This window comes from Phoenix dactylifera, chromosome 5, assembly GCF_009389715.1.
Source record: "Phoenix dactylifera cultivar Barhee BC4 chromosome 5, palm_55x_up_171113_PBpolish2nd_filt_p, whole genome shotgun sequence".
In the NCBI taxonomy this organism is placed as follows: domain Eukaryota; kingdom Viridiplantae; phylum Streptophyta; class Magnoliopsida; order Arecales; family Arecaceae; genus Phoenix; species Phoenix dactylifera.
Genome location: NC_052396.1, coordinates 12,067,448 through 12,082,526, shown reverse-complemented (window position 1 = coordinate 12,082,526; position 15,079 = coordinate 12,067,448). Strand labels below are relative to the sequence as shown.

Sequence of the window (15,079 nt, the reverse complement as noted above, 5' to 3'; positions counted from 1 at the left end):
TCACATCACTACTGTGGAAGAGGTAGTGACAGATATTGAGAGCAAGTCACCTGAATTGGCACTTGTAGCTAAAGATACCCATGCGGAGTCCAACCTTGAACATTCCACAGTAGTAGTTTCTCTTCTAGAGGAGTTTCATGATGCACTCCCTGATGATCTTCCGGATGCACTTTCTCCAATGCGTGATATCCAACGCGCAATCGATCTAGTTTCCGGAGCATCTCTGTCCAACCTTCCACATCATAGGCTCAGACCGAATGCATATGCTAGGACCTGGAATTTAATGTTACCGACAGTTGAGTTTGCATGTAATAGTTCGGTTAACAAGTCCATAGGTATGAGTCCATTCGAATTGGTGCATGATTACAAACCTAGGCAACCCATAGACCTGTTTTTCATGTCTCATCAGTATAGAGTCTTTGAGTCTGCACAATCAATTGCATCACATGCACATTCATTGCATCAAGAAATCAGCAATTGTAGTCACTTTAATAACTTAAAATATAAATTTCTTGCTGATTTACATAGACGTTATATAGAGTTAAGTAAAAAAGATTACATCATGATAAGAATTAGGCTTGAACGATTTTCTTCAGATACGTTTAAGAAATTGCAAACTTGTAGTGCAGAACCGTTCAAAATCTTAAAGAAAATCAGTTCGAATGCATATGTTGTGGATCTTCCTGATGACTATGGGATTAGTGCGACATTTAATATTGAAGATTTGGTCCCATACAAAAAGATAATATTCATACCTTCTGACCCCTTTATTGATGTACCTGCCCATGTTGGACACCCTGACCTATTACCTGCAGTTGAGCCACCACTTCCCAAAGTTCATGCACGCAGAGAACAAATAGAACATATATTGGATGAGCAGGTTATTTCAACCAGGAACGGTGATTACCAACATTACCTTGTTCGGTGGAAAGGTCGACCAAAGTCTGATGTGACGTGAATTTCCAGAGCACAGTTGCAGCGCCTTGATCCCGATCTTCTGGAGCAGTACGACAGCCGGCCAGACCTATACTCGACGGGGTCGAGTTTTTCTCACCCGGGAGGAGTTGATGGGGACATCAGAGCCCTTCATTCAGATGATCCTGAGCCCCCGGATTGAGTCAGACCCGTTTATTTGCATATTTATTTTATTATTTTATTTCTGGGCTTATTTGCATTCTAGGGTTTATTTGTGGTTTATTTTATTTCTGGGCTTATTTGCATTTTAGGGCTTATTTGTGGTTTATTTGTGTTATTTGTGGGTTTATTAGGATTTATTTCTGTGTAAGGGGGTTTATGCAAATTGTGTATTTGGGCCCTATATATAGGGAACTATTTTCATGATTAGGGTTTAATGAAGTGATTTGGAATTTCTTTCCCCCTACGTTCTTTCTTCTCTTTTTCTCCTCTCCTCCTCTATTCTTCCTGCGTCTCTACAACCTCTTCTTCCTTCTCTTTCTCTTGTTCTTCCTTCTTCTCCTCTTTCCCCGCACTGGTGCTGCATCATCTCACCATTCGCACAACCCAAGGATGATCAAGGGGCCCTCTCCAAAGTTGGTGGCTGCCCGGCCAGCTGCCGATCCGCCGCCAACGGCCACTTCCCCGTCCGGTCCGGGCTCTCGGGGATCCGCAACCAGGCCTCCCAGGTCACCTTCCCCAGCAAATCAGTGCCCAAAGCCATCTCGGGAGACCTACCTGGCAAAGGCTGAGAGGAGTCGAGGTCACCAGAGGGAGGGTCGGGGCTGGGGCCGCCCTCATCAAGGGAGAAGTCGGAGAAGAGGCGGAGGGGGGTCCAGCCCCCTGCTCTCACTCTCCCGAGCCTCGATCAGGCCCAACCTGACACTCATGCATAATGGGTGCATCCAGTTCTTCCACATAGGAGGCCTGGCCCACAGCAGCCAGGCCCAACCCCACCCCATCCAAACCGGACGTTGGCTGCTTGGGCCCATTGTTGGAAGGGCCCGGGGCCGCATCCACCATCAAGATTTTTGGGCCGACCTGACCTGCACACCGGTCGGCCCAAAGCCGCCTGCATCCTCTGTTGAGCCAACTAGGGCACATAGCCGGTCAAAACTTGACCCGACTCGGCGACAACCCTGAGTCATTCCCAACCCCAAGCTCAAGTCGCTGCCCTCACTGGCCGACTGTTCCTTTGGGGGCGAGCACCAGCACGCCACCTTCACTAGTTCTGCCAACCATTCGAGTCTGACGGCGAGCCGAGTGAACTCGGATGGTTGGATGGGGACTACGGCCTGGAGGAGAACGACTCGGGCGTTGACTCGATCGTCTTCCTTGGCCACAGTGGCTCCTTCGCTGCGCGCGACGGCCGGATCCGCATAGCCCGCCAGACAAGAGTCAAAGATCGGCCGCCGAATCTCCTTCTCAGAGCTCAAGTCCGGCTCCCCAAGATCTCTGCCAGTCTCCACCACCATGGGAGTAGGGGTCCACGACTGATCTTGCCTCTCCTCCATTGGCATCGGTGCTGGAAACCTGCAGCTCGTCTCCATGTGCCCGATCCACCTGTAGCCGAAACAAAACTCCGAAACGTTCTCGTAGACGAAAGGCTGCCACAGCACTCTCATCTTCCCCTTGATCTAAAAGTCGGGCAGCAGCGGCACGGTGGCACCGGTGACCACCTTCATGCAAGTAAAACCCATAACCTTCTATTGCTTGGTGATTCTGTTAATGACGAGCAGTCGGCCCGCCATTTGGCGATCCGGAGGATCGTCTCACTCGACCAATACTCCATAGGGAGTCGAGGGAGCCGGATCTAAACCACCGCCGGCTTCAAGGCGTCCAATCCCGACACGACGTCTCAGAGCCCACAGATCCATGGCCAGCAACTAGCTCGCCAGCACCCACGGGCTGCCGATGAGGGCACAATCCCGATCGGAGGTCGATTTAAACCGAAGTGCGAGGGGGTTGTTGGCGAGAAGCACCGCTTCCACCTTGGCCTTCGTTTTCCCCCGAAAGTGACATCCCAAGCCACCCATTCCGTCGGCATATGGCAGTTGAGGCTTTGGACCACTACCGCTTGATCCTCCCACTCCTTCTGCAATGTCTCAATAAGCTCCTCCAGCAACTCGAGGACTGTCGTAAAGAGACGCTGGAGGTTCTCCACCTCTGCCACCGAGATCGGGTGCATCGCCTTGCCTCCGGGCTTCGCCCGACCACCCAGCTCCTCCCCTCGCGCCGGCAGACTCCGGCTTCCATCAACGGCGGCGCCATGCACCGCCTTAGCTTTCTCCTCCATCTCCAATTGTGCACAAAACTCAAAGCAGTTGCCCCTGAGAGCATACTAGCCGTTACAGAGCACTCCCTTCTGCATGTAAAGCGCCCTCCTCTTTGTTGTCTCAACCAAAAGATTGCTTAATCATAAGGTAGACGTTACAGTATGATTATACCATATAGTATAATTTTATTGTGCCATGCTATAATTAAAGAATCCTAGAAATATGATATCATAAATACACTATCCAACAACCGTACTCTATTATAATTTATAATTTTGCTAATCACCTTTAAGAAAAACACATTTCGTCCCCAGACATTTGTTGAAAAATAGCAATGACAGACTTTTTTAATTTGAGCCAATCTTGCCTCCCAACTGTGAGAGATACCACATGGTTTTGAGGCTGCCCATTAAAAAAGACCTAAATATTCTTTTGCCCTAGAATATGTTATATCTTCCAATCATAATGTACTACAACTCATTTATAACTGAAACACAATATCACTGGAAAAGTCCCCAGATGGCATATTTTTTTGAGACGCGGTCATAAAAACTCCTTTTCTTTATTTTATTAAAATTTTATCTTACAGAATAAATTCTGAATTAAGACTGAACTAAAAAATAAATAAAACAAAGCCAAATTTACTGAAGTATTATGTTACTGAATCACAAGCATTGTAATTATAATATTTTAAAAAAAAATTGTTGCAACCTTGGTGAAACTTGAATCGCCTGCGGTTACAAGGATGATGGGTTATCGAGCAACAGAGCATGCTGCCAACCAGCAAAAAATCAACCAAAATAAATTCATGTAGTTACTCAGGAAGTTATGTGGATTCCTGCAGTCTGAAATAGCAATGTCCCTCAGCCACCTATATAACCCTATGGCTTTTTCAAATAACAGTCATCATCAGCAAATCTACAATAGCAGATAGATTGCACATAAAAGTCCACAACAATAAAAGTTACCATTTTAAACTCATTTGCTTTGTGCAACAAAGACACAACAAAAAGAGGTAAAGAATATGTTGACATCCATCAGAGTTTTTTTCACAGTGAAGCTCAGGAACAAACTACTCAGAATGCTTCAGATACCAGAATCTGCCTTAGAAACCAAAAATTGCATGGCAATATAAACCTCTACCTGTCTCGGTGGCGATCACGTTCCCTTCCATATCCCCGACCTCTTTCGTATTCATAGTCTCGATCTCGATCTCTGTCTCTGTCTCTCCCTCTTTCCTTCTCACGTTCCCTTTCCCTCTCTCTGCTTCGGCTTCTTCGTCTCTCCCTCTCACGGCCACCTCTTTCTCGGTTCTTGCTGCTCTCTCCATCATTGTAATCTCTGCCCCGTTCTCCACTTTTTCGTCTGCTCTCTCTATCAATCACGCCTTGAATAGCCATTCAACAAACACATCAACTAATATCAGAACGTAATATCCAAATAGCGCATGGTCGTTAAATCTTCAGTTTCAGTAACAAATGTTCTATTTTTTTAGTGCAATTTTGAGAAACTATAACCCATTAATAAATCTTCTAAGCAACAAAAATAATAATCAGAGAACAATGTTTCCTTGGCTCTTGACAGGTACCTGTGAACTGGATCTTTACAAATCAGTAACCACAGTAATATGCATGAACAATGCAAACATGATGCAGTATCCAACTGTAAGGGGTAATTAAACAAACAATATATACTAAAAGAAATGACGGTTGTCACAATAACAATGACAATGCAAAGGCTACCTCTGCAAAACCATTAATCAAATTATATCTAATGAAACGGGGGCAATACCTAAATCCTCAACCTCCCATCCAGCACGCCCAGAACCAGGAACTATCTGTCCACCTTCAATCTGCTGTGTTTTGGCACGGAATTTCTTTTTGAGGTTGCCAAATTCATCGTACATCTCCCCGTCATCCTGAAAATGGTCCTTTTAGATACTTCCACATTTCCATTAGCATTTCAAAAACAAAATTACAAGATCACCTACCTCTTCAGCTTCTCTCCGTCGTCTTCTTGTTTCCTCTATTTCTTCTTCATCAAGTTCTTTGTAACCCCCACCACGGCCTCCTCTATCGAACAAAATACATGAAAAGGCAAGTAATCAGAATACAACACCAAAGTCAGACTCTCAATGCAATATTGGCAACTTTTTTTACCTACAATTTGCATATGTCCGTATATCCACACAAATAGAAGGGCAGGCTTGAAATGCCAAAGCATCAAATGCCAAGAAGAAAGAAGGCTTTTAGTGCTCGGGCATCTCTGATTTTCTAATCAATATAGGTTAGTAAGGCAACATCTTAGCTGATGGCTACTGGGTACATTGGCAGCAAGCTAATCCACGATAAAATATGGAGCACCTAGCAAATTAAGTTATGACCAATTCAACTCCTTGAAAACAAAGAACCAGCTAAATTGACAAAATAATGAGTCTCTTAAGGCTTCTTATGAAGATCTAAAAAATTCAAATTATTCTATGATGGGCTGCAGTGTAAACTGGTTGATTACCTCACACCACCCTCATTGTGGCCTGGCTTATTGGTGTTACAAATATTGCACTTTGTACGCTTTGCCCAGTTAATATTGCCACACCTGAAATTAGGTTAGTAATCAAAGGGGGCAAAAGTTAAACAAAAAAGATGTAAGACACAAAATATCCACCATGCTTTTTTTCACAAATAAGCTATATATATACACATGCCAAGAGACCAGTGGAGTACATTTGTACAACAGAGTTTATGTCTCATTCCTTTCATTTGCGTGATGTTACATAATACAGATTAGAGGCGAAAAAAACCACTTATATAGTTACTCATGCACAGTTCAAATGAACTGAAATATATACTAATTGTGATTAATGAATCATCCGAAGCATGCTGAACTAAAGAATGTTTACAATTTATGAGCAAACTCAGAAAAAAAAAATCGTTTCTAGCAAAAAAGCCAAATGCAATAAAACCCATCTGTACAAAGTACTGAAAAACAAAAGTAAACAAAAACACAATAGATAATTATGAGGATGATCATCCACAAGTACTCAAAAAGTTAACAAAAGGATGATGCAAGTATCACTTCCAATAAAATTTAAATCATGTGCCTTAACCTGTGCTTACTCTAACAATTCCATACATGGTTCTAATTAGGAGCAGATGTCTCATGCGGTGCTTTTATAGCAAAGCCATTCAATTGGTTCGATTCATTGCCAAAAAAGTCAAGGTGGCACACTTTTCAAGCCACACTTGAAAGAGTGTATGTCACTCGTAACTATTCCAAAAGCCCACAACAAAAACTTTAACATATGGCAAGATTTAATTTAAAAGTAGCATGGCTCATCATTTAGAACTATGATACAAACAAAGTACGTATAATCAAAATGATACCAGCAAACCCATTTGGACTCTTCAAGAAAAGTCTAGAAACCATGTAACAGGAAAAATACATTGAATGATGCCATTAGAAAATATAACAACTTCTGCTAAAAGACACAAGGAATGTACTTTGTCCTGGAACTTCCTCTCCTCTAGAACACCTTATACAGTTGGCTTACTTGCTATGTTTAAAAATACAATTTAACAATATTCATTTTCAATAAATAACAAAAACTCACAAAATATTTGAATTTTTCACTTAAAACTGGTATGCAGGTTAGTGCTCATAGAAAATTTGAATCTTTCACTTAAACTTGTATGGAGGTTAGTGTGCCTTACATTGGGCAGGACCAATCATTTGGACCAAAAAGCCCTGTAGGACCACCAACAGGACGGCTACGTCCACCAGCATCATTGCTTCCACGGCCCCTTCCTCGACCAGCTCCACCAGTACCTGTGCCACCAGCACCAGCAGGGCGAGATGTTCCACAGCGGTTACAGACACCACGGAATGCAAAATTTATATTGGTGCAACTGATAGGAGAAAAAAAGTAGAGACAAAAAAAAGAGCATCAGAAAGGCAAGTTATAATACTGGATAACATTTACAACAAAACAGATAAAGATATAGCGAGAAAGAGTTGCTCACCAATATCAAATCACAGACCTTGTATTTGGACATAACCAGTCTCCATCTTGCTGCCATGATTTGCCAGAAGCATCACCCCTTCCTCTCCCTCTGCCCCCACTATCATTCAGTTCATCATGTCCCCCCAGATCACCTTCCATGCTTGGATTTGCAGAATGATTAAGTTGTTGAATGTTGGCCTTTGACTCTGCTATATATACTTCGATGATGCTTCCATGAAATTCCTTGTTGTGGAACCACTCCACAGCAGCCGAAGCTGCATGAGGATCTTCGTATGTAATTGTTGCATCACCCTTCGGTTCATTTGTTACTTTGTCTCTGTACAACCAAACTTTTGGTCGACCAGTCCTTTTGTCTTTCTGTCACATTTTAAAGAACAAATTAATATTATGACCAATTAGTTAAATATTACTGAACAAAGAGGATATTATAGATTTAAAAAATATATATATAGAGATGGTTTCAAATGATACCTGGTGAGACCCCCTACCTTTAGCAACCCTATGGTGCCAAAAAACTCAGCCAGCATATTCTCATCAGTCCCAGGAGGCAATTGACATACATAGACAGAGCCATTTGAAGGGTCTCCTCTCCCTGAGTAACTTGCCATTCCAATAGATTCACACTATTGGCATAAAATAATATTAACTATTTACGGAACTCAAAACAAACAATGTTATAAAAAGGATTATATGCAGGATCAAAACAAGTTATATAGTACGCATTCCTGAACTCCAAATATAGTTGCATTACATAATAAATTAGGAGATGCATAAGGATGCAGCATCAAATATCATAATACAACCAACGTGCATGAAAAATCCTAAGAATTTTGCCAAAGCAAATGGAACGTTGCAATGAACTCGACCTCACAGTAAACCAAAGAAGTTACAGATCATAAAGGCGGAAATAGTTTAGTATCGCACATTCCTCTCATCCTAACATGAACATATAATCTAAGAAATAGTCTTCAAACCTTTTGAAACATATAACTTTCTCCTCCAAGATAAACAAGGATAGATATAGATAATTTGGATGAAAAAGGTTGGATTTCCAGAAATCATTATCTAATAAATTTAACGGTTCCAAAATAAATGAACGAGTGTCTTTAGTCATTAATGTGTCTTGGAAACAGATTTGACATAAGACCCTATGTGGCTGATAGAGTCTAAGGATCCTAATGTTCTTAAGAATTTCGACTGCCAATGTATGGTCAAATTGTGTAGCAAAATAGAAACAACTTAGAAACACCAAGGGTTTCAAACAAGTTACTTATGACAAATCCAATGCAACGATGAAGAAAGATCTTGATATATAAGACTGTATATATTACTAGAAGTATAAGAAAATAGCAAGAATAAAAAAAGAGGGATTCTTGTTTATTTTTGCATAAAACAGGTAATAGCAAGCTGACAGTTGTTGCTACTTCGAAAATCTTATTGGCTGTGTTACCAAGACACTTGCATCCAAATCCAAGAATCCATGTTAGATATGTATCCTAGTCGAATACATATCAAACACTTGGATACTTATGAAGTTCTTCGGCTGCTATTTTTGAAGATTGTCAGAGACCAGCAACAAGTTTAACACTATATTTCAATGTTGGTAGTGAGTATTTGTTCGTTTTATAAATTGGTCAAAAACGTGGATATTAAAATAATTTCCCAAAATATTATTTCTCTTGTATCCTTAAATTAATCTAGAAGTTTGAATGAGAAGCATGTATATTGAAAGACTTAAACAAACAATATCTTCCTAATGTTTAAACAAGCAATATATAAAGAACTAAATATATAATTTAGTTAGAAAGGTCAGGAGCAAGTTACACTTTGTGCAACTCTTATAGACTTATACCTTTTTTTGAATTAGACAATAGGGGTCCCACATCGATGATGCCAAGCCATTGGATGTGACTACTATCTCTAAACTACTTACATACCAAAAATTACGAGAATTAGAGGCTCCTAACCTATGCATCAAGCGGTCAAGGAACATGTATTGTTTCGTGTTATTTGAACAATCCAATTTTTGACCACTTAATGCATAAGTTAGGTGTCTCCAAATTATATGATTTTTAATGTGGAAGCAATTTAGAGTTAGTAAATCACATTCAACGACTCAGATATTCAATGTGGGACTTCCATTCTCCAATTCAAAAAAGGTACAACTCTATAAGAGTTACACTAGAAGTAACTTCCACCTGACCCTATTTAGAATCAATTTTTCCTACATATCCTTGTATCTCCATTTTTCCCTCTTCCCCAGTTAGACACTTGGATACGCATCCAAATCTGATTCTTGCATTCGTTCATGCAACACTACTTATGGGCAAGTAAAGAAACCGGAGAACACACAAAGTGGGATAACAGGAATAGAATAAGCGAGAAATCTGAAAATTGTGACCAAAAGATATTTATCATATCCAATCTTCAAGTTGCTCAAGACAGACTTCCCAAAGGACCACAAGTTTTTGATAGTTCCCACATTGCAAAATAATTTGAAGAAACAACGAAAATGACAGCATATCTAGTGTGCCATCTAATCCAACAAATTTGTATCTTTGCCAACACTATTTCTTGCTAATTACTAATACCAATATACACAATATCCAATGGCTTTTTGATGACAGGGTTGGCAAAGCAAAAGTGTTGTGGCAGACTTGTACCAAACCTTTATTTGCTAGTTTTTCAAAATGTCTCCTTCAACTGCAGTCATCCTGTAGAATCAGTCTGGAATGCTGGTAAATTAGACAGCCCCAGAACCATATTTATGCTAAAATAAATGGATCTTATCAGCTTCCAATTCTACCTTTTTTTTTACTGATTAATACATACACATATAGTCTATATGCCTTCTTCTTAAGACTAACAAGTTGTCAAATTTATGGCGGTAGTAGTCTTCTAAGGGAAGGGGATATCCTCCATGAATGTGATGCCACCTTCTTAGACAATACCAGAACCATGTTTACACTAAAATGAATGGTTCTCGTCGGCTTCCAACTCTACTTTTTTTACTAATTAAGATGTATACATATGGTCTAATGCTCTCTTCATATGACTAAGAAGTTATCAAAATTATGGCAGTAGTAGTCTTCTAAAAGGAGGAGATATCATCATTCATGAATGTGGTGCCACCTTTTTGCCATTTATTATATAATGCTTAAATATGCATATAGTCAAGGTCTGCTATACAGATCCGTACCACCCCATACTGATCGTACCATTCTATACCGGCAAGGTATCAATACAACACCAAGGTTTGGTTCGATATATGAGCTAAACCAATCAATACTAGTCCGAAGCAAGCGGATTCGTCCTATATCACTCAGTCTTGCCCTATACTACACGGTACCCGACTTAAACCAGGTAGTATCATGACTAAGTGAAAAAAAGTATTGAGAACCTATCTTGACATGAGATAGGTACATCCCATACTCGACCATATACTGAATTGATAACATAACGGTGTAGTTCTTGGTATCGATTAAACTTGTAATGGTAGTGAAAACTATCTTTTCTACATATCCCAATATCTCCTTTTCTTTCCTTTTCCAGTTAGACACTTGGGTATGTGTCTTGATCTAATCTTCATGTTCGTGTCCATGCAACATTGACACAATACCAAACCAACATGAATGCAAAGGTGGGTCATGTGTTGGTAATGGAGGGAGAGAGATCAAAACAGGGAGATATAGAGAGAAAGAGAAGGGAAACAAAGAGCTGGAATAGAGAAGAATCGAAAGGGAGACAAACGAGGGTTCTTGCTCCCTTGGTCTCAACCTGAACTTGGGTTCTCCTATTTAGCTCATTTTCTCATTTTCTCATGTTTTTTTCAAGTTTTTGTTGTATGTGCTCTTAAACAAGGCTTCTCTTGAGGGATCTCTTCGTTGGATTCTCTCAAGCAATGCTCTTGAGTAGCATATCAAAGCTCCACAGAGCTTAAAAGGTTGTTGGAAGAGAGATGCTCTCATTTTACCATTGTGATGTAGTCTCAGAATTCCATATTGGACATAGTTTATGTTTTTTGTTGTTTCTGTGTTTTCCATCCAAAGCCATGTTTAGGCTGGAATTTTCAATCAAGTCATGTACTAGGGCTGCCAAGCAAAAAGGGTCCACCTAGATGTGATAGAAAGCTTAACTCAATCCCAAACCACCGCACTTAATTACTTGAGCCTTGGCCTTTCTTCAATGCCCACGACCATCACTCATCTCTAGAAACGGAGGAGGATGGATGATAGTCTTGAAAATAGAATTGTGCATGTTGAATGTATGGAAGAAAGGAGGAAAAAAGTTAGAAAAGAGAAAAAATATATACAGCATAAATCTGCAGAAATACGTAGAAATATGCAGAAAACAGCACAGAAAAAAAAACTGTTCACATGAACAATAACCCGACCCGTTGCTGTTCACGGAATAGTAACCCGACACGGTTACTGTTCACGGAACAGTAAGTCGGCCTACAAAAAGAGAGGACAACAATTAAAAAAGGGGAAGAAGAAGAAATCCTAGAAAGGTGAGTGCCACCGTGGGCGAAGCCCTGAGAGACCCTTTTCCTTCCACTTTTATCCTGCGTCTTGACCTCTTCTTGGAGCTACCTTCTTGACCTCATCATCCTTCATCTCAATACCTTGGTGGAGCGCGGTCTGAAGATTCTCATTGGATTGGAGGGACCAAACTCGTAGAGGTAATTATCCGACTAGTTCTATCACCATCTTTTGCCCAGCCCTCGTTTCTTCGTCCATCAATCATTATCTTCACCCATCATCATTACCATCGTTGCCATCTATCACTTCTTTGGAGCATGAGTTTACTGGCAATATTTTTTTATTATTCTGTTGTGGTTATTTTCGGTTTGTTGCACTAGTTGTATTTCATTAATTATACTTCATTAATAAGATATCTATCATGTTCTGTTTTCCGTTCACATACATCTATGATGTTCTTTTGGAATGATGAGTATTTGCTGAAGTATCTAATCAATCGCACTATAATTGATTATTATTAAATCAATCTATACCTATAGTAATCAATTATAGATTGCACCACAGTGTAACAAAACATTGTGACATTTGGTACATTAATATTTGCTTTTATTCTCCTGTTGTAATATACTAGAGCACATCTCATCACTTAACAGAGAGATATGGTGGGCCCACAAGAGCGCCTACATATCCCTGGAAAATCTCAATAAATATAGCCATACAATACAATTTCCCCCACTTAATATAAGGATGGCCAAAAGAGAGTGGAAGTCAAAAGCAATTATATAAGATTGGTGATGCACCATAACATTGCAACATTTTAGTGAATTTAAAGGTAGGTTATACATAAAAATAGTAAAGGTCGAAGGAGATGGCATAGACCATACGCAAAAAGATAAGTGGCTAACAACAAAAGGGAAAGAGAGGAAGCGGGCCAAGAAGCAATAAGGAAATGCAGATATAGAAAATAAAAGTGAATGAGAGGATGAAAAAACTAACAAATTGCATTAACCAATGGATATTGTAGAATTATTCAATGAGGCAGTGTAACTAGTTTAAGAAGAATATCAGAATAAGTAAAAACCAAGGTGAAGTTTCTAATGATTGCAATGGAGAACTAAACAGCACCAAAAAAAACCAATTGATTACATGTGCCAAGAAACTTTAAAAGAATTAGGCGGAAGTAGACATATTCATAAAACGTGAAATCACAAAACTAGTTAAAAAAAAGTCCAAAAGGAAACTAACGATTCTTCTAATGTTTTTTTTGGATAAATCATTAAATGGGAAATGAAGGTAGTGGTATCTGTGAGATTGAAGCAAGTGTGACAGCCCCACTGAAGGGATGAACCTTCTAACAGAACCATATGCTACATGAGAGGCAGAAAATGAAGCAGTAAATCAAAAGAGGCTAATATTAGCTTCCATAACCCACTAATGATAGAATAATTTCCAAGAAACATTTCCCTGCAGTTTCCAAGATCTGAGATTTATATATGTAACGAAAAAATTCGAAGAAACAACAAAAAAAAAATCCCTTCATTCCCATTTATAATGGAAATGTATAATTATCAACAATCAGATTATCAAACTGTTTTCATAACCTGGAAGGACAGGCTGGTAAAGCCTTGAGATTGGGTACAGAGTAACCAACCATCTACAATAAGTGCTAGGAAATATTATGAAGAGATTATGAAGGCACCATAACCATTTAAGCAAATGGTGAAATATGTGATGATCAGAAATTTGTTGCAAAAGGCCCAAAATGTGCAATTACATTACATCATGACTCTTCATATATAGCTAGAGTTTATAATCCTTGAAAGAAATGGTTTGCTTACATTTACTTCTTGACCTTAGTGCTCTCGAAACTCTTACAATATGTTGCAATACACATCAGTAGAGAAATCTAACTTCAATATATTCTTAAAATAAGTCGAAGCTCCAACATTCTTCGCTTCATTGTTCAAAGCCATAGTTTTTAAATAGTCTAGGCAACCCCAGGCACCACCCAGGCGACAAACCTTTTACAAAATACAGAAAATAATATACATACCTACATAAATTTCAATTATCGACCAAGATTTAAATTGCCTTCAATAAACTATTCATCTCAAATGACTCGAGGATGCATCGCTAATAACACGTGCAAGAGTTCTACTAGATAAAACTTTCTAGTTCATCGCAGTTTTATTATGTGCACTAAACTTGTAGAACAGAACATATTTTTGTCTTAACTCAGATTGTATCGCATATGTTATTTACCGGACATGGATATGGATTCAAATCCCATAGAAAACACTACAAGCAGAAAAATGATCAATTTAAACTAAGCACGCACATATGATTAATAAAACAGTTACGACTGAGGAATACTAAAAACAGATCATAAAAACAGAGAAAATATACAGCAACACAGAATCCAAATCCGGCAGCAAATAAGCAATTAAATGGACAAAATGAGGGAATACGACAGCGAGGGTCTCGAAATTGATCAACTCTTCCAAGAATGCCTCTGTAAGAGAGGATATGCTCTATTTAGGGCATTCCACTCCAGAAGGGGAAGGGGAAAAAACGCGAGGAAGAAAGAGGGAAGGAGGGAGGGAGGGAGGAATAGAGGCGGACATACCTTGAGGCCTCTCGGATCCTCGCTGGTTGACTGTGATCAATCTTCGACTGCCGTCGCCGCCGCTCGCCTTCCGAACCCAAAATGGAGAGAGGAGAGATGCCCTAGGGCCTAGGGTTGGAATGCGGAGAGACGGGAGAACCTTGTGGAACTTCGAACAGCCCACCTCTCTCCCCCTTAAGTTCAATCCGGTTCGGATCAGTAAGCTTGGCCTTTCTCGATTCGGATTTAGGGCAGGAAGTGGGCCGGGCGGATCCTGGAACTGGATTCAATTTTTTTTGGGGGCGGGCTTCGAGCTAGACTTTGGTCCAAAAAGTTTTACATAATCTAAGTCTGAGCCGGTCTGGACCTGATTGCACTAATCCGAATTACCCATTGGACCAAAAATAGGCCCGGCTTGAATCCGATTGAAATTTAATATTTTATAATATTACTTGAGAGGTAAATAAGTTGGCTAAAAATTAGACTCTCTTCTATAACATAAATAAATGATACATTATTTTCAGCAAAACCTATTTTAGTTCGTCCTTTACTTTCTCATTATTCTCTCTAAATAACAAAATAAAAATACAAATTGATTTGGGCCTAAATTCGAGCTCTATTTCGAGCCTTGTTCGGGCTCGAGTTGAGCCCAGGCCGGGCCAATAATATATTAGAGCCCGGCCCGAAAAACAAATGAGCTCTACATTTAAGGCTAAACCCGGTATAAACTCTTTCGAACCTA

General features: G+C 39.9%; 1 protein-coding gene across 1 annotated transcript; it reads right to left on the bottom strand.

Annotated features, from left to right (window-relative positions):
• Positions 1-4,136: 4,136 nt before the first annotated feature.
• On the bottom strand, positions 4,137-14,516 carry LOC103719552 (transcription initiation factor TFIID subunit 15). The gene is made up of 8 exons (XM_008808848.4): positions 14,359-14,516; positions 7,740-7,874; positions 7,268-7,608; positions 6,941-7,135; positions 5,742-5,825; positions 5,221-5,302; positions 5,022-5,148; positions 4,137-4,617 (listed from the first exon to the last, which is right to left on the bottom strand). Exons 2-8 carry the CDS (start codon positions 7,857-7,859, stop codon positions 4,370-4,372), a joined length of 1,197 nt encoding a protein of 398 aa, XP_008807070.1. The 5' UTR covers positions 7,860-7,874; positions 14,359-14,516; the 3' UTR covers positions 4,137-4,369.
• Positions 14,517-15,079: the final 563 nt, after the last annotated feature.